The sequence below is a fragment of the Artibeus jamaicensis genome, unplaced genomic scaffold, assembly GCF_021234435.1.
Source record: "Artibeus jamaicensis isolate MK-2021 breed Jamaican fruit bat unplaced genomic scaffold, CSHL_Jam_final scaffold_1019, whole genome shotgun sequence".
Taxonomy (NCBI): Eukaryota; Metazoa; Chordata; class Mammalia; order Chiroptera; family Phyllostomidae; genus Artibeus; species Artibeus jamaicensis.
Genome location: NW_026522025.1, coordinates 15,733,508 through 15,760,962, shown reverse-complemented (window position 1 = coordinate 15,760,962; position 27,455 = coordinate 15,733,508). Strand labels below are relative to the sequence as shown.

Below are 27,455 nucleotides of genomic sequence, written 5' to 3'. Positions count from 1 at the left end.
TAATTTTTTACCACACATTTTAAGACTGTAAGTCACAATGAAAATGTATTCTTAAACCGACATTAACCATGGTTACTAGGTAATTTAATTTTTCTTTTAAAGCCTACTCTCATATTAACATCTAGACTACAAAGCACCATTTTAGATGAAGATTTCAATAACAACAATTGACTGTATTTTAGGACTATTTTTATAAAAAACTATACAATACAAAGATTTTGAATTTCTTACTTCTATTTCTTTGCTTGCTAATTAATACATGACAGATTATTTGTTAGAGTCAGCATGATTTATATATTTCTGAAGTTTTCTGTACACCTAACGCTAGTGCTAGTTAACAGATTTTTCAATAAACACTGCCAATTTATGGTGATAGAAATAAACAGTGACTTTTGTTTATTTAATTACTCATTTAACAATATTTGTTTAATACTCAAACTATGTTCCAAGTACTACTTAGACAAAACTCCAAGGAGGAAAAGAGAAACCAGCCTTATACTACTAAGTAATAACAGCATTTCTAAATTAAAATACTATATAAATGAACAACAAAGATAAATCCCAAACATTCTGGTAGAAACAAATAAAAATATAGTATGCCCTGTGGTGATATATGTTCAGAAGAAAAATAAAGCAAAAAGGGGTTAGGAAGTGCCAGAAATAAGGGTGGGGGCTATTTTTTTGTTTGTTTTGTTTTAAGGAGATGGGGAAGGTATATCTGAGAAGGTGACATTAGAACAGTAAATGATATAGTCTTGTTGCTCTTTTTAGGAAGAACATTCTAGGCAATATGCAAAGGCCCTGAGTCTGGTTCAAAGAAACAGTAAGGAGGTCAAGGAGGCTTGGTAGAGTGAGGGAGATGGAAAGGAGTTAGAGAAGAGATCAGAGTTATGGAGAAGGGGGAGATTTAGAAGGCACTGTAAGGTCACACAGGGCATTGAAAGACCCTGGTTTCGATCTCTGAGTGAAATAGGAAATTTCGAGCAGAGGAGTGACAGGAGCTGACCTGCATGTGAGACGGATTATGCTGGTTACTTATGGGTAACTAGTGAGCTATAGGAGACCACTAGCTAGGGCACTGGGTAGGATGTTTTTGTATGAACTCAAATGAGAGATGCTGTGACTTGGACTAGGATTGCTATGTAGGTAGTACATAGAGGTCAGATATTAAAGATAGATCCAATACGTTTTGCAAAGAAGACCAAGTATGTGTGTACAGATGTCAATATATCAGCAGGTGAGGGAGGTTGTAATATTTCTCATTGCTCCTATTTTCTCAAAGAAATAGGAAACAGGTCATCAGTAGAGAATGAAAGATTTTGGAGACCAGAGATGAGAGAAAACATAACGAAGTAATCATTTGGCTTAGTAGGGGGATGACTTGGCTGGTGAAACATTAGTGGGATTGCTGCCTGGCTCTCTGGGCCCAGCTGAGGTTAGTAGTCATGAATATAAAGTAGTATCAGTCAGAAAGTTTGTGTTTGTCTCCAGCCAGAGTTAGCTTTCTGAGTACAGGTGCAGAATTGGCGAGGAAAGGGATTTAAAAATGTAAGCTGTTCATCCTGTTCTAAAAGAATTATGGGAACATAACATCAGGGTCTTAAAAATATTTGGAATCATATCTTAAGGACTCTTACTGGTTGTTAGGAATACCCATGTGATAAAGAAAATGTGGCCCAAAACAAGCAGATCATATGAATTGCCAGAATAAATGATTTTAGGACATCTGAGAGTATATGTAGGGGGGACCCCCCAAATTGACATTTATTTATAAAAATTTGTGTGTTCTTACATGTTTAAACTTCAGTCCCCCTTCAAGTACTCTCCATATCATGCAATACATGTACCGAGACATTGTTTCATCCAGGGAAACAAAAAGTCGCTGAAGGTGAGATCCAGTAAATAGGGAGAGTGGGACATGGGGATCATGACATTTTTGCTCAAAAACTATTGAACACTCAGTACAGTGCAAGTAGGTATGCTAGTAAATCACCCATCATGAAATGGGCAAACCCATTGACTCTTAAAACAAATTTCACTGAAGCTGAACACAGCCTCTCACAAAGCCAGCTGGTATACTGATACAGATGGGTTTCTAGACCACTCACCTGGCAGGAGAAGCCTGTACTATGAAGAGCCCACCCCCCAGAAGATTACCCTGGTTTTTTGGTAGTCCCCCCTCATAAATCATCTAAAAATAATAGCACTATTTGCTCTTCATGGCATGGAAAATCCTACCATTTGTTACTCTAAAAAAATTGTGAGCTTTTTATGCTCAAAGACAGTGGCTATTATTTTAGTCCCTAGAGTTGAACATAATGCCAAGAAGATGAAAAAATGCTAAATAAATATTTGCTAAGTTGACTTTAATGGAATGGAATGAAGGGCCACCATCATTCATTAATTTTCATTCAACAAGTATTCATGAGTAGAACGCATGGTGCCAGATATTACAAAAGCTTCTAAGATAAGGGAAGAACATATTTACATGAACCCATTGTAGGTATTGGGACAACAGTAGGTAGACGCCAGTTAACAGAGGCTCATTTTTTTTCTTTCACTACCTATTGACGCATAGAAAAGTGCAGGAGACTATGTGAATGACCATGCAGCTCTGCTGATGCTTTCACTATAAAGGTACTGTGGAGAAAGAAAGTTCTCTAGGTAATGCAGACACAATTCCTCTACTTTATAACTTCAACCCAACACCAGAAGAAAGCCATTAGGGAAATGCCACTTTTCTGGCACTGGTAAAACAAGTGAGTGGGCTGAGATGAAACGCCTGTCAGCATATGTGATTTTACTGGAAAATAGAACCACACGAGTTGGAAGTGAAACCTTGCAAATACTGATTTCTACCTATCTGCCAAACTGGGAAACCCACTAAGAACATAGGATCAAGAAAAGTCTTGTTAAATCTGATTCTTACTACTTTAACCACAAAATTCATTATAAGTCAGCTTTTTCCTGGGAGGTAAGGCCTTTTTGCTAGGTAGGAAAATTGACTTTCTCTTCTCTAATTTTTTTCAACTCATGGGTGCATTTTTAATCATAAGGTGAGCAGATGTTTAGCTGTGCTTACAGAGGTCATCCTTTGAATTTGCTAGAGAACATTCCTGTTTATGCTAATCTTTCATGTCCTTTTTAAAATATAATAAAATACCATTAATCTGGACTCCATTAATTCAGATTTATGGTTAAGCTTATCTTATTTGGGCTGTAATTTACTTTTTTATTTCAGAAAAGACAATGAAAAAGATTTTCATATGTATGACCTTTTATTACTATTATTTAACTAGACTGTGAAGAGAAAATACAAGAAATGTCTATTTGTAGTTATCAGTTAGAATAATCACGCAACAAATATTTATTGAGCACTTACTATATGCTAGACTCAGGTAACACAGCAGTGAACAAAACAAACAAAAAATTATTGCCCAAATTGAGTTCGTATTCTAGTTTGAATGAATGAGTGAATTTACTGTTGACCTAGGTACTGCAGCCAGAAAAGTAGTCTTACTTGTTAGAGCATATTTAATATCTCTTTCTAATAATCTAAGATTACTGTTACTTGGAAAGAATATAAATAACACTATTGTTTATAATAATATTCTATAAATGATCATTTTTAAGATGGCTTTTCATGAAACTGCTCTCCCAAATTGGGTTTTGACATAAGACTAAATTGAACAAACCCAGGAGGTCAGCCTTGAATGTCACTGTAATACCTTAAAATCACCTTTTTGTTGTTAACATCTTCAGCATTTCCTATTTGCAAACCATTTCCTATAATTTCTTTCCTTATAACTTTTATAACAACCCCGTATGGTATTACTTATCCTCATTTCACAGGAGGCGGAGGCTCAACAAAGCTAAATAACTTTCCAGGACTGCACAGTGAACCACTGTGGTGGATGATGTTAGATGACAGTACTAAGCCCCCTGTATGGTGCACTTGGATGAGAAGCCTGGAGGTCCAGCATCTAAGGGGTAAAGCCAATGCACAAGATTGCAGAGGAGAAAGGTAGAAAGAGCCTGGGTCCTTGGGGTGTTGTTGAATTATCATGCCAGCTCCATAACACCTTCAACGGTATAAATAAAGCCCATCTGTTCAAGTCACGGCATTTGGGTTTTCTGATATTTGCATCATAAGAGATGCCTGACCAGTAAGTCTCAGAACTGGAAATCAAATGTAAAACCCTGAAACCCTTGCTCTTCCTGATGGAATAGTCTCAGTACTCATAACTCAGTACAGCCATTCTTTACTTTGTAAAAGAGTGGAAAAGCCACATCTATATAACTTATACATGATTTTGGATGCATTAGTGGATTTTAAAAGAAATCAGTAATAAATAATTTTATCAACTATTTAGAGAATATTTTTATGATATTAAGTAGGAGATTAAGTGGTGGTTGGCAAGTGTTTACTAACAAATATATTTTCTCAAATTGTATTATATTTGTTCCAAATTTCTAAAGCAGTTTTATTGCCAAAAACCTGGAAGGCAGGTTAAGTGGGACCTGACAGGATTAACCCACACAAAGATGGTAGTGACCAACGAGATACGCACAAGTGTTGGCAAAAGTGTGAAGAAACTAGACCATTCACACAGTCCTGGTGGGAATGTAAGATGGTACAGCAGCTGCTTTAGAACACAGTGTGCCAGCTCCTCAAAAGAGGAGTCACCATATGACACAGCAGTTCTATTTCTAACTATATGGCCAAGAGAAATGAAAACATATGTCTATATAAAATATTGAGTGCAAATGTTAATAGAGGCATTATGCATTATGCATAATAGCCAAAAAGTGAAAATGGTCTACATCCCATCAGCTAATGAGTGGATAAAGTCAGATATATCCATACAATGAATGGAACATTATTCAGCTGTAACAAGAAATGAGGTATTGATACATGGATGAACCTTGAAAACATGACTAGTGAAAGAAGCCAATGACAAAAGACTATGTAGTATATGATCCTTTTCTGTGAAGTTTCCAGATCAGGCACATCCACAGAGAATGTCCAGGGCTGGGAAAGTTGAGAAAAGGTGAGTGATGGCCAGTTGATGCAGGCTTTCTTTTCCGCATGATGAAAATGCTCTAAAATGGATTGTGGTGATAGTTGCACAACTCTGCGAATATACTGAAATCATTGAGTGACTTATATAATTTACAAAAGGTGAAGTGTGTGGTATGTGAATTATACTCAACAAAGCTGTTATATTTAAAAAGTTAATCAACAAACCATGATCAGCCCAGAGATAGTGAAAGGGTCCAGGAAACAGCAGAAATCCTCAAGGCTCTAGCCTCTTTCAATCTGGCACTTCCGAGTTTTTCTGTGAGCTTGAACTGTGGTGTTTATTTCTACAATACCCTCATTTTCACACTCCTAAAGTGGACTGAGCAATGAGATTCTAGTTTTCTTACTCTCATGGCCTTTTTTTCATCTCATGGAGACTATTTTACCTCAGAGGCCAGAGGTAGAGGTCAACTCTCAGACCCTTGTTAGAATCCTGGCTCCTTATGTCTTAGCCAAGTGACTTTGGAGACACAATATGAGCTTGCCAAGCCATCTACAAAATGGGAACAATAATAATAGTTGCCTCACAAGGCTGAGTTGAGGATTGAAGACATAAAGTGTGTGAAGTACATACAGAGCACATTGCTTAGCATATTGTATATTATTCGCCAGTGCAACCCATTTCTAATCTCCATGTTACCCTCATCCCTTTAAGACCTGACCACACCCCTGTCTAACCCCTGCTCAGAATGAAAGGTATAAGCTTCTTGCCCATGGCACACAGCTAGTAACACCTGGTTTAGTAATGTGTTCATAAAAATGTTCAGTTTTTACCCAGAATTTATTGAATGAAAAGGTGTTACCTTTTAGGTTTCATTTAATCAAAATTATTCCATGGATCTAATAGGTGGAGAAGAGCAAATTTAGAAGGTTATTTTCAACTAGATTAGGAATAAGGCAGTCAAGCTAGCCCTCTCTGTAGCTCTGTGGCCCTGGATACATTTGCCTAACCTTGCTAAGCATCAGTAACTTTGCTTAAGAAGATCGGATAAAATAATCTTACGTTACAGGGTTGTAGAGAGGATCAAATGAGGCAGCACATAGAAAGCTTTAAGCTCAGTGCTTGACAAACAATAAGGGCCTGATCAATTATTTTAAGATTCATAGTTTGTGGAATTATTTGAGAGAAAAAAGTATACTTCAAATAAACCACTGAAGACATTCTTCTCAAAAAATAAACAAGAAACAACAATAGCCAAGAGCTAGAAACAGTAAATGAGTGGATCAAAAAGCTGTGGTACATTTACACGATGGAATACTACACAGCAGAAGGGAAGAAGGAGCTCCTACCCTTTGTGACAGCATGGATGGAACTGGAGAGCATTATGCTAAGTGAAGAAAGACAGGCAGTGAAAGACAAATACCATATGACCTCTCTTATAAGTGGAATCTAATGAACAAAACAAATAAGTGAGCAAAATAGAACCAGAGACATGGAGATAAAGAACAAACTGACAGTAAGCAGAGGGGAGAGGGTCATCAAGAAACATGTATAAAGGACCCATGGACAAAGATAATAGGGAGTGGGAGGATTAAATGTGGGAGATGGGGGTACCTAAGTCAGAGGAGAGTAATGTTGGGGGATGGGGACAACTGTCATTGAACAACAATAAAAAGAAAACAAGAAACATGGACAGGGTGACTTATCCTAGTGTGCCTACATTTTCAAATTCATGGTTTCATTTACATCTTTAACACCAGCAGAAGAGTCCAAACAGACTGACATGTGTGGGTATAGTTTAAATGTAACTTAGAAATATTTGAACTGTGTACACTGAGGAACGGAAAAGGATTTTCATATTTTAGGAAATATGAAAATGGTTTCCTATTTTGAAATAGGAAACCATTTCCTATTTTGCAGTTTCTGAATAATAGAAACTAAAGATACATTTTCCCCAATTTAGTTTAGTATGAAGTAATGTAACTTTTAGGATCAACCATCTGTCTTTAAACATAAACCTTAAGTTTATGTTTATGTTTAAGATGTTGGCTGCATGGTCATCTCGGCCCCTGCAGTCTGGGTATTGTTAGGACATAACAAAAGAGCATTTCCACAAAGCCCTCCTCAACTCCATCTAGAAAATTATTACTTTCATTCAATTATTCCTTTCAGTTTCAAAACTGAAAGTTCTGTGTCCCAGGAACCTTCTTAGACTCAGGAAAACCATAAATGTTGCTTAGCCTATATAGACACCAAGTTTAAGTTAGAGGGGTCATTATTAATAAAATAGCCTTCATGAATTTAGTACAAACTATGAGCCTGGCACTGTGATACACACTTTAAAAGCCAAATTCCATGTAAATAATTAGAGTGAACCTTTGCAATAAGTTCTATTTTACGCTCATTTCAAAGATAAAGAGAAGGCAATTTGAAGAAATTGAGTCAATTGCCTAAACCTTAGAAAGAGGACAGCTCTGGGATCTTTCAGGAAAGGTTCTTCTATAACTGTTAGGCTCTGTCACCACTGGGACCCTGCCCCCAGTTTCCTACCAGTGAATGAAAAGTTTAGGAAGATGGTAGAAAAACTCGCCACCCAGAGTGAAAATATTAACAGCCTGGAAAAGTTTTTGATCACTTCACTGATCATAAATTGGTGACTTGGGGATAATCAGAATGTACATTTAATGCTTGAGGCTCATTTCTTGGATCCCAGCTGGAGGTAAAGCCCTGGCTGATCTGCAGTGGAGTTGCTTATGTTAAAGTGTCGAGAAAGGAACCTACCTTTTCACATACACCACATACTTGGTGTCTATGTAGGTGGGCTTCCCAGTATTCCAGGTACAAGTCATGTTGCCTGAATATTCATAAATGACACAGGTTACCTTGTCAGGGACATCTGGTGGATCTGCAACAAAATGTATCACTTAGGAACCACCACAGAAACATACAGTTCTTCATAGAATACTTGGCAAACTTCCCGTTTTATTTGGGAAAACAGGTCAATCCCCATTCAGCACTTCTCTTATTCATTCCCTACCACCTCACCTTGCAATACACTCTGCATCAAATATTGCTTCTTTCCTTTGTTTATTTTTCTATATTCTCCACTCCTTTGGGGATATTAATGTGATCAAATACCTCCCACCAAAAAAAAAATCCATCCTTCTAAATTCTCTCCTCTTAACTACTACTGTATATTTCTCCTTTTCTTAACAGCTAATCTTTGAAATAAATCATTACACTGGTCTTTCTCTTCATCTCCCATTTACTCTTAAACACTTGACAACCAAGATTTGGTCCACAATTCGACCAAACCACTGTTGCTGACTTTCTAACTAACAAATTGCATGCCTCTGTTTGCAATCCTTATCGACCTTGGCCGCTGCCGCATTTAGTGTTTTGGTCACACCTCCGTGAAATCTCTTTTGGCTCCTGTGAAACAGCTCTCCAGAGTATTTTTCTGCTATGCTGGCAGACTTTTTTCTCCTCTGGTTCCACTTTAAAAGTGTAGTGTTCTTTGCACCGTTCATGGGAATGCAGAGTGGTGTAGCCACTGCGGAAAGTAGTATGGAGATACTTCAAAACATTAAAAATGTATCTGCCTTTTGACCCAAGTGATTCAATTTCTGGGAATATATCTGAAGAAACCCAAAACCCTATTTCGAAAGAACATAAACACTCCTATATTTGTGGCAGAATTATAATAAATGAGATATGTAAGAAGCCCTGGTGTCCATCAGTAGATGAGTGGATAAAACAACTATGGGACATTTACACAATGGAATACTACTCAGCCATAGAAAAGAAGAAAATTTTACCCTTTGTGAAAGCTTGGATGGACCTGGAGAACATTATGCTACGTGAAATAAGCCAGTCAGAGAAAGACACATACCATATGATTTCACTCATATGTGGAATCTGATGAACTAACTGGACTAACAAGGGGACTGGGGACAGATGCACAGATGGAGAGCAGGATGACAACTGACGGGGGAGGGAAGGTTAGGAGATGGAGAGATTGAAAACAGGAAAAAGGACTCACGGACATGGACAACAGTGTGGCAATTGCTACAGGGAGCAGGGCGTAAGGGGACTAAATGGTAATGGAAAAAATACAATAAAGATTAAATTAAAAATAAATAAGTAATAGTTTATTGTTCATACCTACAACAGAGAATTATGCTGCCTTAAAAGGAAAGGCAATTCTGACATATGCTCCAACACAGACGAGTCAGACTCAACAGGACAAACACTGTATGATTTCACTTGCACGAGGTACCTAGAATAGTCAGTCACAGAGATAGAAAGTGGAATGGTGGTTGCCCGAGCTGGGGGTGGGAAGGAATGGGATGTTGATGTTTAATGGATACAGAGGTTCAGTTTTGCAAGATGAGAAGAGTTCTAGAGATGGGTGGTAGTGGTCGCTGCACAACAGTGTACTTCATACCACAGAACTGTGTACTTAAAAATGGTTAAAGTGGCATGTTTTATGTTGTGTCTATTTTACCATAGTAAACAACAAATTTTTTTAAAATGTGAACAATTACAGAATATTATTTCAAGGTTCTCTTTTTTCTCCCTTCCCCCACCCCTTCTCAGCACTTTCTCTGATGGCCATGTTATAGAGAACATTGTAGTTTGTGTCTGCTAGCATTTGTCCCTTTTCAGAACTGACATCTCCCTCACTCCTAACCTCATCCCCTCTCTACCCCAAGGGCTGCCAGTCACGAGGCTCCACAGAGAAGGGTGCCCTTCATTTAGGCAGATTAATCAAATACAAATTTCTGCTGGGAATGAACGCATGACTCAAGATGAGCCAATCAGCTTTCTCCAAGGGACTTTTTCAGGAGCCATTGTAAAAGAGGCACTTTCTTTCCCCCCGAAATTGCTATCTCTGAGTAACTGTGAGTTGCTGGTGACCATCTTGCTGTCATAGTGAAACTGTTTAAGAATGAAGCCAATACAGGGGAAAACAAGACCCAAGAGATGGGAAAAGATCAGAGAATTCAGATGACACTGTTTGAGTCCTAAGGGCCTCTAGGGCTGATGAAACCCGAACAGCTATGGAATAGCACTTGAAATTTTTAGTTATGTCACCTAATAATAAATTACCAAGAAAAAGATTTTTAAAAAGAAGTGCAGAAATATTTAGTGCTAATTATATACTCACTTTCCAGGTGTAGCTCTGTCAGCTTGTGCCTACCTGTGCAGTCCCGCCTGGGGAACTAGACTATCCAGAGAACAAGCAAATAGCAGCATAGGGGCTCATAAAGAAAAAAGACAGACTTTGATGCATCTGAAGTCATACCCAAAGATTTATGTTAAATCTGAATATACTCCTGTACTTCACCTGCAAATCACATACCAAGAATTACTTGTAAAATAAGAAATAAATACATGAAAATTTTATCTTCATTGCAAATTGAAATGATGATAGATATCATTTACACCTATCAAAACAGCAACAATTTTGAAAAATGATAATCCCCAGTGTTGGAATGAATTCAAGAAAATCCTCTAACACACTTGTGCAAATTTCTACAGCCTTTATGGAGAACACTTTACACATTACAGTCTTTAAATGCTGGAGCAATATCTTGCAACACAGCAATTTTACATCTAGGATTGCATCCTTAATGAAATGCTTATAGAGATACAAAATATTTGGCTAAAAATGTGTCTCTTAAATTATTGTTTATAATAATGAAAACACTAGAAACAACCTTACTACCCCAAAATAAGATTAAATGAACTATAATAATATACTGCTAAAATACATCCTAAAACAATATAGAGTATAAGATAAGTATGTATTTAATTAGTTTAATAAGTAAGTAATGGCCATATGGTAAAGTGAAAAAAGCAGATTATAAAATAGTATCGTATAGTGGTCTCATTTGAGAGACAGGGAAAGGGGGCAGAGAGAAACTTGAAAAGACATTCTAAATTATAAAGAGGGGTTTTATTAGTGGTGAGATTATGAGATTCTAGAAATGGTGGGTATTTCTTTTTGCTGATCTAAATTTTTAAAAACTTTATGCAGTGACCACAATTATATTTTATAATTAAAAATTATTTTCAAACGGTAGGAATGCACAATATACTTTATAACATTCTGGTGAGTTATAGCATTGAGTACAATGGGGAGAAATAGGACATGAAGTAGGATAAAGAAATCTTTAAATTTTATTTTGCCTTAAAGGAAGTAGCTATGGAAACAGATATTAAGTCATTCTGAATATTGATTGAGATTACAGTGATTTTTACTGAAGTTATTTTTATTCTCTGGTTTCAGATAAAGGGTATCAGTGATTTAGTAATCATGAAAGACAGCTGTCAATCTTTTGGGTTATGTTATTTATTCCATAGCATTCACTATGAAGTGAATGCTCAGGGTTGTAAATGTCTGGTGGTTAATTACCTTTGCAGAAGATCAAATAGACTATATGTACACATGCAAATAAATACAATATTTGTAACATTAATGTGAAGCTATATAAAGATGAGAATGTGAGTATGGTAATGAGGGTAAGACTGAACTGTTGTTAGATCTCATTGCCAGGTTATTCAATGTTCAGGAATAAAAACCTGCTCTACAGCCAGATACTAGAGAATACTCTGAAATATACATGGGTGAGGCTTAAGTTTTAGCTCTTTCTTGTGAAGGCCATCCCTCCCCTATTATTGGGGCACTCATTAATTAAAGGCCAGGTTTCTTATTAATTCAGAGTCCAGCCATGGATCATTTTTTACTGAGAGCTTCTTGAAGGCAGAGTCTGTGATTCTCTCTTCTTTGAATTTCTAGCATTTAACACATTTGGGGGGCATAGCAAACTCTCAGTAAAGTGTGTTTCATGAATTGATTGGCTTGATTCATAAAGTGATAATAATAAGAAGACTTAAAGTGAAGAGAGATGCTATGCTTCTGGCAAAGATCACTCTTCCAAGGAGAGCGCAGATCAGCCTAATTGTGCCAGTAATGATAATTAAGCACGTATGTTAAAGATGAATATTCTGGGCTTTTATTGGATAACAAGTCTTCTTTCATCAAGATAAGTAGAGATCAAATATGATTAAAATTTAAGTCAAAGATGTTTAAATGTTTAAATAAATGATTAAGTGACAATGTGATTATTCCGTGTATGGTTTATTTTAATTTGGTGTTTTTAAATGCATACAGACATCTGCTTGATTTCATAATTGGTGTTATTCTGATAGAACAAACTTCCCATAATAAGCATGCATTTAATCACTGATAAAAATCTAAGAAGTGCTTAAAGTTATGACTAAAATGAAAATTGTGATAATAATAGTTTGTGTTTCACAAATTACACATTAAAAGAAAGGCCACTTTAAATATATATGGATAACTTTTCAGGGAAAGCAATGACTCATTGATCTTCTGTCTTTTATGATTTGTCTCCAGTTTAAAAATATACATGTAATCATTTTGTTTAAAATGGTAACAATAAATTGACATAGTGAAGCTCACAGGATGAATATCCTGTGATCAAAGCAATCCAATGAAAGCAATGTAATTTCTAGAGTACCACAAAAACCCTCAAAAATCTTTTTTTGGCCTACTTAAGTAGGAAGCTTTGTTTACTAAGAATGCAGAACCCAAGAACACAGGGGTTCTTGAATCCAGGGGTTTGAGTAAGTTTTTACCTGGCAGTTACAATCTCACACTCATAACCACAGGTCTATGTGAGAACTCACAAAGTAAATAAATGGAAAAAGTGATGCTCTTTCTAAGCAGTCATTTGCAGAAAATAAGTGCTTCTATTATGTTGTCCTAGAAGGAGAGCGAAGGCTGTACCCTGACCTTAAATGTCACCCAATTTTTTGAGGGTGGAGGGGTTGGAGGGAGGTAAGGGCCATCAGCCAACACTGGAAGAACTACTGGTAGGAATCTATCACCCAGACTGCTGTGCAGGGACGGAGACCATGCTTCTTCTGCCTCCTTTCTTTATCTCTGGATTAAATTAAAAACTAACCTTTTCTCATAACTGTGGAAGTTGCTTATTTGCCCTCTGAAAAATTTATATAGCATTTCAACACTGCCATCCTCACTCCAAAGGATAAATATAGTTAAGTAAGCGTCAAGGGCTTATTTATATTTCCTGAGGATGTGGACAAGGTCAGGAGTCCTCATATATCAGATAAGACTTCTGCCTGTGGTTTCAATTCCCACAGTTTAGGGCAAAGTTTCATGTTATTCTCAGTTTAAGTCATACCTTTACCAACCTTATTCTTTGACTCCAAAACTTCTACTTCCTTTTCTATTATTTACATGCCTTCCTCAGTTTACCCCCACCATCTCCCATATTTCTTCTCTCTTCTGAAAATCTTGCAAGATCAGGTAACCAGAGTTAAGTAGGACTATGGCCTTATTTTAAAACGAGGAAGCTTCCTGCTTTTCTGTTATTCACTCTAGGGACCGAGTGGCTTGGCCCTTACCAGACAAGGTCTGGAGGTGAGGAAATAAGAACTCAGATGTGATTTGTGTAAGTATAGAGGCAAGAACGTGGCAAAGATCCAATGCCCTCTGTCTTTACTGAGAGTGGGTCCAGATGCCTTAGGGAATGAATATTTGGGTTAAAGCAGCACTGCACTTATTGATCTCTCCTTCATAATAGTAGAACCAAGAATTAAGTATATAATTAGGTAAATCAGGCCATGTTACTCTAATAATTTAAACATCTTTATAATGCTGTGAACGCAAATTGAATGTAGCAAATATTTTTAAGATTAAATCGATCATTTTATTTCTTAATAATTAAAGGAATAAACACAATGATTCACAATTGGGGCAGTAGGTTCAGAAGCAGGGACCTATATCAGAAGCCAAAGGATGTATTTTTAACGGTCTAGGCACATTGGCATTGTACTTTACACTGTAAAATATACTTTAAAATAAATTATTAAAATTGAATGGTTACCATAGTCAGTATAATTTGCCTCGTTTTACAGATGTGGAACTGAGGCTCAGATTAGTTAGGCAATTTGCCAGAGGTCACCCAGCTGGTAAAGAGTACAGCAGGAGCACACAGATAGTTTTGCAACTGTTTTTTTTTTCTCCCTGAATCTTAACCTTAAAATTTCACAGTGGTATCTGCCTGGAGGTTGAGGATATTAGTTTAGAAAAATAAAAACAAAAAAATAAGCAAAAAACAAATAAAAAGAACATTTAAAACTTGAGGTTGCTCTCAGGTATGCTGTGCCTGGCCGAGCAAGTGTTGGAAAATTGCCTGTTTGAAGGCATTGGTAATATTGTAAAATTTGTAGAGTTAACATCAAAAATTTGTATTTCTGTCTTCTATGGGAGAGTCAAAAATCTAGGAATATTGAGCCCTCAGACGTACGGGAGCTGGGCCATGGTTGTCTGCCGTGGACCAGGTATCTGCCTTCCTCTCTGCATGGACCCCACAGGCCTTCATAACTCGTATTTTTCACCCATTTGGCCCTGGAGACATTTAAGCTCGCAACTCCTGTATTAAACTAATATAAGATAAACTATATCCAAATGCCTCTATTTTTAGACAAGCTGGTGATTACCAGTTAATTCTTAGACCAGCTTTCATTTGGACCTTGAATGCACCCCAATACTTACATCCCGAAGAAATGTCTTTTCCACATATCAGTGTCTCTTGAAGATAGCCAGGACACTCAGCAGTGCAATGCATAGACGCGCGCGGTTCCAGAAAGTTGTTATACCAAAGTCGAGCTGTTGTTTTATTAATCCTTGTGGTTTTAAATCTTTCTTTGATGCCATTTTTATAAAAATAAAGTTTGCTTGGTTGGCAGTTCTTAATTGCTGCTTGGCAGTATATAGAGATACTCATACCCATCTTAAAAATTGTGGCTGGCTCTACCCAGATGTGGCCAGAGCATTTTATATTTGTAATTCCTAGAAATAAGCAGATTAAAGTAATAAATTCCATGTAAAATATTAAAACAGTAGATTTAAAAGAATAAGTTATTATGTTTAAACAATTTTTTCTATTAATTAAATGATTTTCATTGAGTAAAAAAGGTTTAGGACTAAGTGTATCTTTAAATTGATTAGATTATTATCATGTATTTTTACTCTGCTTCTAAGATTCAGCAGCATGATATAAGACTGGTGTCAGCCTTTAAGCTTCTCTGTCTAAAGAGCAAATATAATTAGCTGTCTTATTTTGTAGCAGAGAACTGAGGCATTATAAGGCTACACCTTTTTGCAAGGTAAGATTAGATATAACACTTGACACTACACAATCCAAACCCCATTCTTTAGCTATCAGTCAATCTTTCATTATTTTGTAGATAAAAGCTACTTGTACCAGAAAATTCTGAGCTTAAAGAAAAAAAACTATACTTTTACTTATGGCAAAAATCTACTACTTGGTAACAACTTAAAATTCATCCTTAATTTAATAATATGAAGTTTGTTCAGAACTTTTTAAGTTAAACATTTGCAAAGCAACACATTTAATATTTTAGAAATAGATGGATTAATTAAAGAGAAATATACTTATCTTACAATTGATTTAGTAAGTCAGTAATTTTTCAGTAGAAAAGATCATTAATCAGAAGGAGTCCACTTAGATTACATAAGAATAAGTCATATTTCTATATATTAACTTCTCTTTTTAATAAAGTTCTTAGATTGATCAGAGGAATGTTAAACATGGTACTATATATATGTTATTTCAAGAAAGCTATTGAAAGGGGGTAACAATTATTCTAGTAGAAAACTTGGAAAAGGTAATCTGGATTATATTAACTTTTTCATATGAGATTGAACAAAAAATATATAAAATAATTTCTAATGGACAGCTGAAAGATCTCTAACACCATATCATTTACAGTTTTCAAGAAACCAGCAAAAGTAACTGGTGACTTACTTCCCCTAAAGCTTAGATAATGTTGGTCTGACTCTGGAAGTATCCAATATCTTGCTAGAGGGATTCTAGTTCTGATGATGAGGCTACCTCTGTATCTCTAATAGAATTGTGTCCCAACCTGTAGAACACAGTTTTGCACTTGTCACTACTCTGAGTACTTGCATCATCTGCAAAGTTTTCTTGAAGCAAGAACCCTGCCTTGATGTCACGTGTCACCCAGTAAATGAGTCCTTGCCATCGACCCAGGGTACCATTGCCTGCAGTAGGAACTCCTAAATGTGCCCTGGCTGGTGTGGCTCTGTGGACTGAGTGACTGCCTCAGTGGATTGCTATCCTGCAAACCAAAGGGTTGCTGGTTTGATTCTCAGTCAGGGCATGCGCCTGAATTGCAGGCCAGTACCCAGTAGGGGGAGCGTGAGAGGCAACCACACATTGATGCTTCTCTCCCTCTCTTCCACCCTTCCCCTCTCTCTAAAAATAAATTTTAAAAAATTTTTAAAGAAAGAAAAAAACCCCTAAATGCAAATGGCTGTCCTGTCTGAAGATCCCTTTCCTGGAGTTCTCAAAACTGCTCATGTCTGTCATAGTGACAGACATTTGTATAAATTATAAGATAGGAATAGTAATAACAACACATAATACTACTGCACAAAGTTATGAGGAATAAAAGGCTTAGCACAAGACCTGACACAGAATAATTATTAACAAATGATTTGTGGAATTGAATTAAATTACAAATGTTTGACAGATTATCATAAAACAGTTATAATAGTTCAGAGATAGACCATACCATCTCAAGTAGCATATACTCCCTCATGGAAATGTTTTTATATGAGTTCATATTCTATCCATTAGGGATACTTGAGAAAGGAACCCTGCATCAAGAGGGAGATTGGACTTCTTTATTTGATTCTACATAATTTTTATGTGCATATAATTCTTCTCAATGTAACAACTGTTGATTCTTCAGAGATCCTAGCATAATACCTTGAGAACATTAGATGCTCTATTTCATTTGAATAAAAGATAACAATAGGCATTCAAATACTGTACCTCCATGACACCAGTTGAAGAATATGTAAAGAGCTATTACCACATCCCATTGAATTGTGATCTGATTCATGACTGAAAGCAGGACAAAACGCCTTGTTCCCCTCTAGGAAAAATATGAAAAATGTTTAAATTGTAATATTTTAATAAAATAATAAAAGGCATTACAATTTTTAACAGTTATCTTTGATGAGAAACTTTGATTAAGAAGGAAGGGAGAAGGGGAGGAAGGAAGAAAGGAAAGAAGGAGGAAAACAGCAAAAAGTCACTGATGTGTGAGGAAGAATAATGTAGGTTGAGGAGTAAAGCAGAAGAATGGCATTTTATACCCTCCAAAAATCTCTATGAATTACCTCAGCATGACCTTTTGACCCTTGGTATAATTTCTCCTACCTAATCTGTCTCATCAGAAATATCTTTCTGCCTACTTCCTAATGATGAATTTTCCTCCTGACCAGATCATGCACCCATCGAGCTCCAGAAATATCAGAATTTGATGAGTAAAATTTTAGAAAAATCAGAAATTTTAGAGTCTCCAGAGTAAAGGCATTTAAAATGAAGAAAGATGAAGTGAGACAATTGTGCAGTCTCACTTAATTGTGCTATCATCAGTTAAACTTACAAAAAGCTCTTTCATCCATAAAGAGTATAAAACAAACACATTATACAAATTGCCATGAGTTTACAACTGGAGTTACATTACTCAGTTAATCGGTTTCTTACATTATTAATAATTCAGTTATTCAATAATCAACATTATTCACTTACTTTACCTGTTTAATAAAACTTGGGCCTTCCATATAAAACAACAAAACAAAATTCATGTCTCATCAAATAGCATAAAGTATCCAATAACATTTTTAAAAACTGGTGTTCTCATGACTTGTGAATATAGGGATCCCTTTCATAAGTTGTTAACAATAGTAGGTTTTCTCTTTACAAATAATAGGCAAAACAAACCCTAAAATGTTTCTAGTCAAAAGTTAACTACTCACCAAATAGAATATACACAATAATCATTATGTAAGGGGATGTGATGTCAGATAATATTATAGATTCAACTTTCATCATTAACCACTATATAAAATATCACAAAGACTTATAAGAGAAAACAACTTTGCCCATATATTTTCAAAAAGAAACACGGCTGCTTTTAAGTATTTGGACGGTTGTCTTCTCTTTACCTTTCAATCTGTTTGAAGCACGAAATTCCACTTTGGAGCCTGGCCCATCACGTCTGTGTCTTCTCTCCCCACTGCCTGCCTGTCAATGATCACTTTAGATTTTCAGCTCTGAGGCAAATGGAAATGTCAGCAAAGCCCTGACCTACATTTCAGATTCTTGAAGAGGAACTCAAACTGTCCAATTCAAAATGACTGGCTCTTCTGTCACTATTTGGGAAAACCCAGATTACTGAAAGTGAACTGCTTTGTCAATACTTTTTTTTTTCTCAGATTCATTTAAAATTACCTGTCTCATTCAAGAAGTAGAACACATATACATGCTTGGTCAATTTCTTTGACACAAGAGTATGATGCTTAGTTTAAATTTGCAGCCAATATTGGTGTTAATCATAAATGCATTTCTTAAGAAAAAGTTTAAATGCTACTGTTGACCATTAATTTATTTAACATGTATTTTTGAGTTCTATGTGCAGGTATTGTTCTGGGCATTAAGGGTATAATGGTGATTGATTATAGATCAGCTCTTTGTTGTATTGTGTACAGTGATTAAACTATAGATTAGTTGCTTTGACCTATCATGCATGGTTTAGCAGGGTTCTACAAACAGATTTAAAAAATTACCAAATACTTGGTTGGTTTATGATAGGCATCTCCAGGAGGGTGCCTACTGACATATCTTTCCTTCCTGCTTCTTCTCTTTGTTCTACATGGATATCTTTTCACTGTTTGTACTCCTTCCTATTATAAATGATCATTAATTTACTTGTTTTCTCTACAGCAAACTTCTTGAAGTCATAAAATTCACACTCTTTAATTTTTTATCTTTAGTACTTCACACATTAGAATACTCTGAAGGAATACTTGAAACAGTCCTATACTTAGATTCATTCTAGACAATGAAGTGAGAATTACTGTGGGTAGAGGCTGGGCATCGATATTTTTTAAAAGTACCCCCTACGAGTGATATAATGAGCAGCCAGAGTTGAGAGCCACTGAAATACACAGATAAGATTGTTTTCGAAGATCACATAGAAGAAAGGACCATCAGCTGGATTTTAATGATTGGTAACAATTTTCTAACCTGTGAAGGAGAGGGCGTGGGAAAACATTTCACATACCAAGAACAAAATGTGCAAGTAATGTTGATGTTTTGTGACTGGCAGGTGTTCCTCCAGGTTGAGAGGAATAAGATTTGAGCTGGAAAACTAGGTCCATGGCAGAATGCAATGGGCTTTGTATTCCTGCTAAGTAGTTTAACCTTTATCTTGATGCCAGTCAAGAGATAGCGAAGATTGTTAAATAGAAATAGCATAATCAGATTGGATCTTAAAAATATAATTTTAATGATAGCATAGAGAATTGACTGGAGATGAAGAACACGGTTAGGAGGACCTAAAGCAAAACAAGGCAGCAGGAACTGAAAGGAGAAAATAGATCTCTGAGAGCTTTGTGGAGGCAGGTTGGACAGGCAATTGTGACCAGTAAGGAAACAGTGACTTCTGAAGTGCGCAATCAACAATGTGTGTGGAAAGTTAAGAATTCAGGACAGGAAGAATGACTCTAGTAACTAGTTTTGCTGACCCAGTAGACAGTGGCATTAATTGAGCACACAAAAGGAGGCATGATGATGGGGAAGTGATGAATTTGGGTTCTGGGTATGTTGATTGGGAGGTGCTTATTACATACTTAGAACTATCTGAGAGGCTGTTGTAGGCATTGGTAACCTTGGGAGAAAAATTTGAGCTAGACATCTAAATCCATGATTTAGAGATGATTTCGGCATGTCAATAATATTGAACTAAGTTTAGAATATGAGGACTCAGAGAGAACACTCAGAGCAATAAGGGAAGGGAATGGGTGGCCAGAGCCAGAAAATGTTGACCCAAAAGATAAGAAGAGATATAAATAGTGTGTGGCCAGTGTTGAATAGTCAGAGATTAAATATAAGAACTAAAAGGGAGTGTTGGATTTGACAACTGTCAGTCTTCCCTGAGAACAGTTTCAGGAAAGAAATGGAGGTAGAAATGAGATGGCAGTGAATCAGAATAGAAAATAAATGAGAGGACATTGGGTAATCTTTCAGGAATTTGGAATGTGGAGATGAGATTGATGAAGAGTTCAATGCAAATCAGGATTTATGTATTTATTTTAATGGGGGCTGATGGTGGTTCTTAATTACCTTTTCTTTTTTTTTTTTGCTTTTTTTCTTCTTTTTTTTAAATTGATTATGCCATTACAGTTGTTCTATTCCCCCCCTTCATTCCCCTCCACCCTGCAAGCCCCCTCCCCTACCACTCCCCCCCTTTAGTTTATGACCACGTGTCTCAAGTTCTTTAGATTCTATATTTTCCCTACTATTCTTGCCCTTCCCCTATTTTCTGCCTACCGTCTATGCTACTTATTTTCTGTACCTTCTCCTCCTCCCACTCCCCTGTTGCTAACCCTCCATGAGATCTTCATTTCTATGGTTCCACTCCTGATCTAGCTGTCCTCTTAGTTTGCTTTTGTTTTAGGTGTGGTTCTTAATAACTGTGAGTTTGCTGTCCTTTCACTGTTCATAATTTTTATCTTCTTTTTCTTAGATAAGTCCCTTAACATTTCATATAATAAGGGCTTGGTGATGATGAACTCCTTGAATTTGATCTTATCTGAGAAACACATTATCTGTCCTTCCATTCTAAATGAAAGCTTTGCTGGATAGAGCAATCTTGGTTGTAGGTCTTTGGATTTCATGACTTGGAATACTTCTTAATCACCTTTTCATGTGTTTATTTGCTGTATGCATTTCTTTACTAAACAGTCTGTTCACATCTTTTGCCCATTTTTATTAGTTTGTTATTTTTCTTATTACTGCAGTTTGAAAGTGACTTCTGTATTTTGAAAAACAAATCCTTTATCAGATATGTATTCTGCAACTATTTTATCTTAGTCTGTGGCTTATTTTTAAATTTTCTTAATGATGTCTTTTGAGAGCAGGAGTTTTTAATTTAAGATCAACTCATTAACTGTTTTAGTGATTAATATCTTTTGTACTGCAAGTTTGTGGTCACATTTTCATCTATACACCAATACATAATCCTGTTTTACGTGTGTTTCTGTTTAAAGATACCTTATTTAATCCATATTGTTGATTAATTGACATTAGACTTAGGGCCAACAGTACTGTCATTCATGCCTGAATGAAGCTTATCTAACATACATATTTTCTTGGTAATGTACATTGCAGCCTTCTTGCACACAGGACTTCAAGACTCCATTTGGGGGCCATTTTAAACAGCTAAATTGCCAACAAAAAGCATAAAATGTAAAAAATGTGGCACTAAATAGCTTGAAAACTTACAGTATGAGAGCTGAAACAACTCTTTTGCACTCTCCAACATACTGTAGATAGTAGGTGCAATTGAAGTGAAGAGTTGTTTTGATGATTCATAGTGCCACCCTGCCATTCTGTTGTTATAGTGCCTAATAGAGGGCTGCGTGTTCTTTTTATGCCTTCTTTGTGTCAACATACCCTGTCCAGGGCTGTAACTACAGAGGGGGGTGTTAATGGCTTTTGAGGGTCCTGAAGTGGCAAAGAAGATAGTGTTTAAAAAGTACAATGAGAAAGAATAAAATGCTAAAGAAAAGATACAAGAACAGTTATATGCAGAGAGGAATACACAGCAGCCTCAGGTCCACACTTTTGCAAGCGTTAGCCCTGAGTACCAACTCCTGTAGAGGAAAGCTTACCTGATCTGGGCCAATGACTCAGATTTTGCTTCTTGCCTGTTCCCTCTACTTTGATCTCACACTTGTCACTCTAAACTAGATTTTATGGTACCAGCACCCTCTTTCAACCGCCTCTCCTGCTACCTCCGTGTCCTCCACACCGTATCCTCTTTACTTCACCAGCATTGCCCAGCTCACTGTCTGGCCCTGGCCTAATTTTCAACACTCACTATTCTGATTAATTACAAAAAGTACAATTTCGGTCCCATAGTGCTTATTTTATTTAATGAGGTAACGGAAAATATTATTCATTTAAGAAAACTTAAAAATGTTGAACTTATTTTTTAACTTCATGGCTTACTCTTGAAGTTATAATCTTTAATTATGTTGAGGATAATGTTACCTGGAAGAACACATTGTTCAAATAAGCCAGATAAATGAGGTGATGCTATATTGTATTAATTTTCTCAACCACTGAATTAATAACCCCATTGTTCATAAAGACTTATGTAGAGTCTAAGAAGAGAAATAAGTAACCGTAAATCTTTTGACTCATCCAAAGATGGTACCTACAGCAGCTGCTTGATGCTTCTCAGCAACAAACACCTTGTGGCTCCTTCAGCTCTGTTGGAAGAACAGGTGCTACAGGCTGACTCATCACCATTTCCTGTGAGGTATGCATTAAAGGTCAACTTTATCTTCTTTCCTATGAGTTTGTTAGAGATTAAGAACTCTAAGATGTGGGGGTGAATTCAAAACCTTCAAGGTACAACTCTAGCTCTTGAAGATTGCATGTATACTTCCAAGGAAGTCAATTTCTAGATTCTCAACTTCTGCATGTGCTTTTTCCTAAATTTGATTTCTTTGAGAATAAGCCTGGGTTCCCAGTCATCTTTCTCTCACTTCATACATAATGGTGTCCTTCATTCTTAATCTCAGCATTGTGTATTACCTTGGCTATAAGTAGCTCCAGGGTACCAAACAAACAGATAAATGGAATTAATTTTAAGGAGGCCTCTTTGGATAATTAATCAAGGTGCTTTAGACTCATAAATCTTTTCTTTCCCCAACATATACATTTTTTTAGAAAAGTGAAGCTTACTAAAATACTTGTGTTTCAGTCCATTTTGAGATAGTATGAATTTTAGCTAATTTGGAGATCTTTCCAACCACTTGGGGTAGTCTGAAACTTGGGATCAGAAGCAATATGAAGGACTTATGGTTATTCTTTTAAATGTAAATGAGATTTTTTTGATAGACTATCACACTTTTTCTAGACACACTGAGTAAAATTCATGTGAAAATTTTACTTGATTTTTTACAGATTTCCTGTACTCTAGTCAATAAGATAGTTAAAGGCATATTTGTTCCTCTTACAGCCTAGTTCTTTCATTTATTTCATCTTATAAAATGTTCAATAAACTTATTTGACTTATGTGTAATATTTTATATGTCAGTTAAAATATGCAAGGACGTGCATGATTTTAAAAGCTCCTTTTAAAGTATTTAAGAAAAACATTTAGATGACTCCACTAGATAAAGCTCAACTATATACACCAAACAAAAATAACTGGAGAAAAAATACACCAAAATGTCAATAGTAATGTCTTTGGATTATAGAATTATGGAATTATTTTTGTCTTCATTTTGCTTTTTTTGCAACTTTCTAGTTTTTAGGATGAATATTTGTGATAGTTTTAAAACATTTAAAAATAAGAAATGCATTAAATAATAAGGAAAACTTTAAAGGAAGAAATATAAAGGGAAAGTTCCTTCCTAGTCAATTCTAAAATATGAGACAACTGGAGGGAATCACTGATATGTCTACTGCTGTGCACATTTTATTTATTTAAATTTAACTATAAGTAAAGGGGGGAAAGAGGGTTTTTGTTTCATTAAACTTTCCTTCATTCTTCTTCTATCCCCCTCAAAATGGGCTTTGAGTCTTTAATAACTCAAAAAAAGCCATATCAGGAATGTAATATGATTTTTAAAATTGAGGTATAACTGACAAAGTTATATATATTTAAAGTGTATAACATAATGATTTTGTATATATATACATATGTGAAATGATTACCACAATACCACAATAATCCAACTAATTAACACAACCATCATCTCACACATTTACCTTTACTTTTTTAATGGTAAGAACACTTCAGATCTACTCTCTCAGCAAATTTTGAGTATACAATACAATATTATTAAGTGTAGCCACCATGCTATACATTAGATCATCAGAACTTGGTTCATCTTATAACTAAAGTTTGTACCTTCTCACCAACATTTCCCCATATGCCTCCCCACCCCCAGCCCTACTTAGCATAACGCCCTCTACCTTCTTCCCTGTTGTTACAAATGGCAGAATTTCCTTCTTCTAGTGGCTGAATAATAGTCCATGTGTCTGTCGACAGATGCTTCGATTGTGTCCATGTACTGACTGTTGTGACTCATGCTACAGTGGACATGGAGTGAAAATTTACCTGTGGAATACTGCTCTTGCTTCCTTTGAATATATATACCCAGAAGTGGGATTGCTGGATCATATGGTAGTTCTATTTTCAACTTTTTGAGAAATCTCCATTGTGTTTTTCAGAGTGTACCAATTTACATTCCTATTAACAGTGTACAAGGTTGTTTTTTTTTCACATCCTCACCAACACTTGCTATCTTTTGTCTTTTTGATAATAACTATCCTAACAAGTGAGAGATGATATCCCATTGTGGTTTTGATGTGCATTTTTCCGATGACTAGTGATGTGGAGCATTCTTCCAAATACCTGTTCACCATTTGTTCATATCTTTTTTTGGGAATAAATATCTATTCAGGTTGTTTGCTCACTTTAAAATCAGATTATTTGGATATTTTTCTTTTGAGTTATATAAGTTCCTCAGGCATTTTAGATATTAACCCCTCATCAGGTATATGGTTTGCAAATCTCTCTCATTCAATTGGATGACTTTTCATTTTGTTGATTGTTTTCTTTGCTATGCAAAATTTTTTAGTTTGATGTAGTCCCACTTGCTTAATTTTGCTCTTGTTGCTTGTGCTCTTGGTGCCATATCTAAAAAATCATTGCCAAGACCAATGTCAAGGAGTTTTTTTCCTTTGTTTCTCTGCAGGTGCTTTATAGTTCCAGGCCTCAATTTAAGTCCTTAATCCATTTTGAGTTAATTTTTGTGAGTGGTGTAAGAAAGGGGTCTAATTTCATTCTTTTGCATGTGGTTATCTAGTTTTCCCAGCACCACTTACTGAAGATGCTACCCATTTCCCAGTATGTCCAAATGCGAGTTCTTTGTGCCTTTGTCAAGATTAGTTGACTGTATAAGCCTGGGTTTATTTCTTGGCTCTATTCATTTTTAAAGCCTCTAAATCTTCATCTCATTTCTGAATAGCAGACAGGCAATTGAAGGGGCTCCCAGCCTGGCCCTGGAGCAGGTTGTATCTTTGCACTTCCTTAAGGCACAGAAAACTTGAACCAAGTGGTGTGGTCATACTCCTCACCAGGCCTCAGCAGCGCAGTGTGGGAGTGGGGCTGATGGACTGCATCAGGCCAGTTCTGGGTCTCAAGGCAGAAACTGGAGTGATGGGATAGATGGCTCCACTCTTGCCCTCAGGATGCTGTCCAGGAAGTTGCCCATGTAGAACTGAACCCCAGGCTGGGTGGTGAACACTTCCAGTACCCACCCACTTTCAGCATGATAGACCCGTGCATAAAACTGCTTTTCTTTAGATCACTTCAGGCAGAAATTGTGGTCAAAGCCATTGATGTGGAACTCCTGCAGGTGTTTTCCAAGCTCCACTGGCTTCCTCAGGTCAAATGCAGCTCCTTGCATGGGAGCAACCTCTCCTGTAGGAATCAGGGTTTCATCCACAGGCAAAAAAAGCATCAGCTTCTATAGTGACTTCCTGGTCATAGATATTCAGGGAACCTTGGCCCATCAGGTTGAAATAAGGATGGTTGGTCAGGTTGACTGGTGTGGTCTGACTGGCCTGAGCTCGATAGTTGTCCACGAGCTCCCCACCATCCAGCATGTATGGTACCCTTTTAACTCCTCAGAGTAACCTTTGTCACTATCTGGACTGACCCATGAAAACTGGGTGCCATTTGACAGCAGCTGCGGGGTCCAGAGGACCTTATCAAACCCTCTGATGCCTCCATGCAGACGGTTGGGCCCATTGTTATTGGCTGGCTTATACTCCTTCCTGTCTAATGTGAATGTTCCTTTGGCAATTTAGATGGCCACCCTGCCAACCACTGCTCCAAAGTGGGGCTGCTTTTGGAGGTAGGCTTCCAACCTGGCAAAGCTGAGCACCACATCAGAGGCTCTGCCCTGTCTGTCTTTGACCTCCAGGGTCATAATGGTGCAGCCTCAGGAAATGATGTCCACTCTCAGCAAGTATGACTGCAGCCAGAACTTCTCCACTGTTCCTGCCCCTAGGGGCAGCTCCCCAAACATGGATCTGGTCACCGAAACCATGGAGAAAGCTCAGGGTATGCAGCTACTCCTAGCACTTCAAAATCCTGCCTCTGAACTGGTAGCGGCTAATGGAGGTTCTAATTACAAAGGTGATTTTAGGCTTTTCAAATCAACAAATACCAGTAAGATATTCAAATTTAAAATTCATTTATGCAAAAAATTTTGAATATTGAAGATCTCTTCCAGAAAGAGTTAGAGTTCCAGAAATTCAAATGAAAGAGCGAGGACCTGTTTGCATGGAAGCTAATGATTTTCAATGGTTTTCATTGCCTTTGCTCATCTCAAAAAATGTCTGAGATTTAAGAGTTAATACAACTGAAAATTGGAAAAGCATAATTTAAATACTACCCTTTAATTGAGGTGTGTGCTCAGGTTTTTTTTTGTTTTTGTCGATGCACACAACAGCCTACTACACATCTAGGCTATGCCATCTAGGTCTGTGTAAGTGCACTCGGTGATGTTGGCCCGATGATGAAATTGCCTAATAACACATTTCTCAGAGAGTATCCTCATTGTTAAGTGGTGCATGACCGTATGTATATTTTTAAATAACTGAATGAGAGTCTTTTTTAAATTAAGAATTTAAAATATACCATGGGATTTTCTTGTCTGCCTAGAAACATGCACTAAGAGGTACAACTCAAATGAAAGTTATTCTTTACCATTTTGTTCTCTTCATATTTGTTCTGACCTTTTGTACTTATTAGAGAATTCATTTATGCAGGAACTATTTATTGAGCATTTGCTATGTTCCAGTAACTATTTCAGCACTAAGAATAAAGGAGTAAGCAAAACAGACAAAAATCCAGTCCTCATAGATCTTACATTTTAGTGAGAGGAGGGAGTAAGTGAAACCAGTAAGTAAAATATAGTTTCACAAGGTGCAGAATTTGGAGAGAAATAAAGTGGAAAATGCAGACGGAATTCAGTGTGTTGAAAATAGTTCTTGCTGGAATGTGACATTCGAGCAGAGATCTGGTTGGAGTGAGGGAGTGGGGCATGGAGTTCATTTAAAGGAAATGCTTTAAGCAGACAGAACAGTAGGGTCACAGGGGGGTAGGGGGACGGTGAGAAAAAGAAGCCCTGGAGTGCATGAGAGGCCCAGTAGGGAAGGC

General features: G+C 36.7%; 2 protein-coding genes and 1 pseudogene across 2 annotated transcripts in view; 1 reads left to right on the top strand and 2 right to left on the bottom strand.

Moving 5' to 3' along the window:
* IL23R (interleukin 23 receptor) overlaps positions 1 to 18,216 on the bottom strand; it is a 64,011-nt gene extending 45,795 nt beyond the window's left edge. The window contains exons 1-4 of the mRNA XM_053655491.1: positions 18,148 to 18,216; positions 16,967 to 17,069; positions 14,638 to 14,934; positions 7,806 to 7,929 (exon numbers count right to left, since the gene is read on the bottom strand). Coding sequence (XP_053511466.1) covers positions 7,806 to 7,929; positions 14,638 to 14,934; positions 16,967 to 17,036 — 491 coding nt within the window. The 5' untranslated portion in view covers positions 17,037 to 17,069; positions 18,148 to 18,216. The remainder of the gene's footprint in view (positions 1 to 7,805; positions 7,930 to 14,637; positions 14,935 to 16,966; positions 17,070 to 18,147) is intronic.
* CUNH1orf141 (chromosome unknown C1orf141 homolog) overlaps positions 1 to 27,455 on the top strand; it is a 200,771-nt gene that overhangs the window by 84,447 nt on the left and 88,869 nt on the right. Inside the window, exon 5 of the mRNA XM_053655383.1 lies at positions 22,418 to 22,529. The gene's annotated coding sequence lies outside the window, so the exon portion shown is untranslated. The remainder of the gene's footprint in view (positions 1 to 22,417; positions 22,530 to 27,455) is intronic.
* On the bottom strand, positions 25,317 to 26,340 carry LOC119063519 (galactose mutarotase-like; annotated as a pseudogene).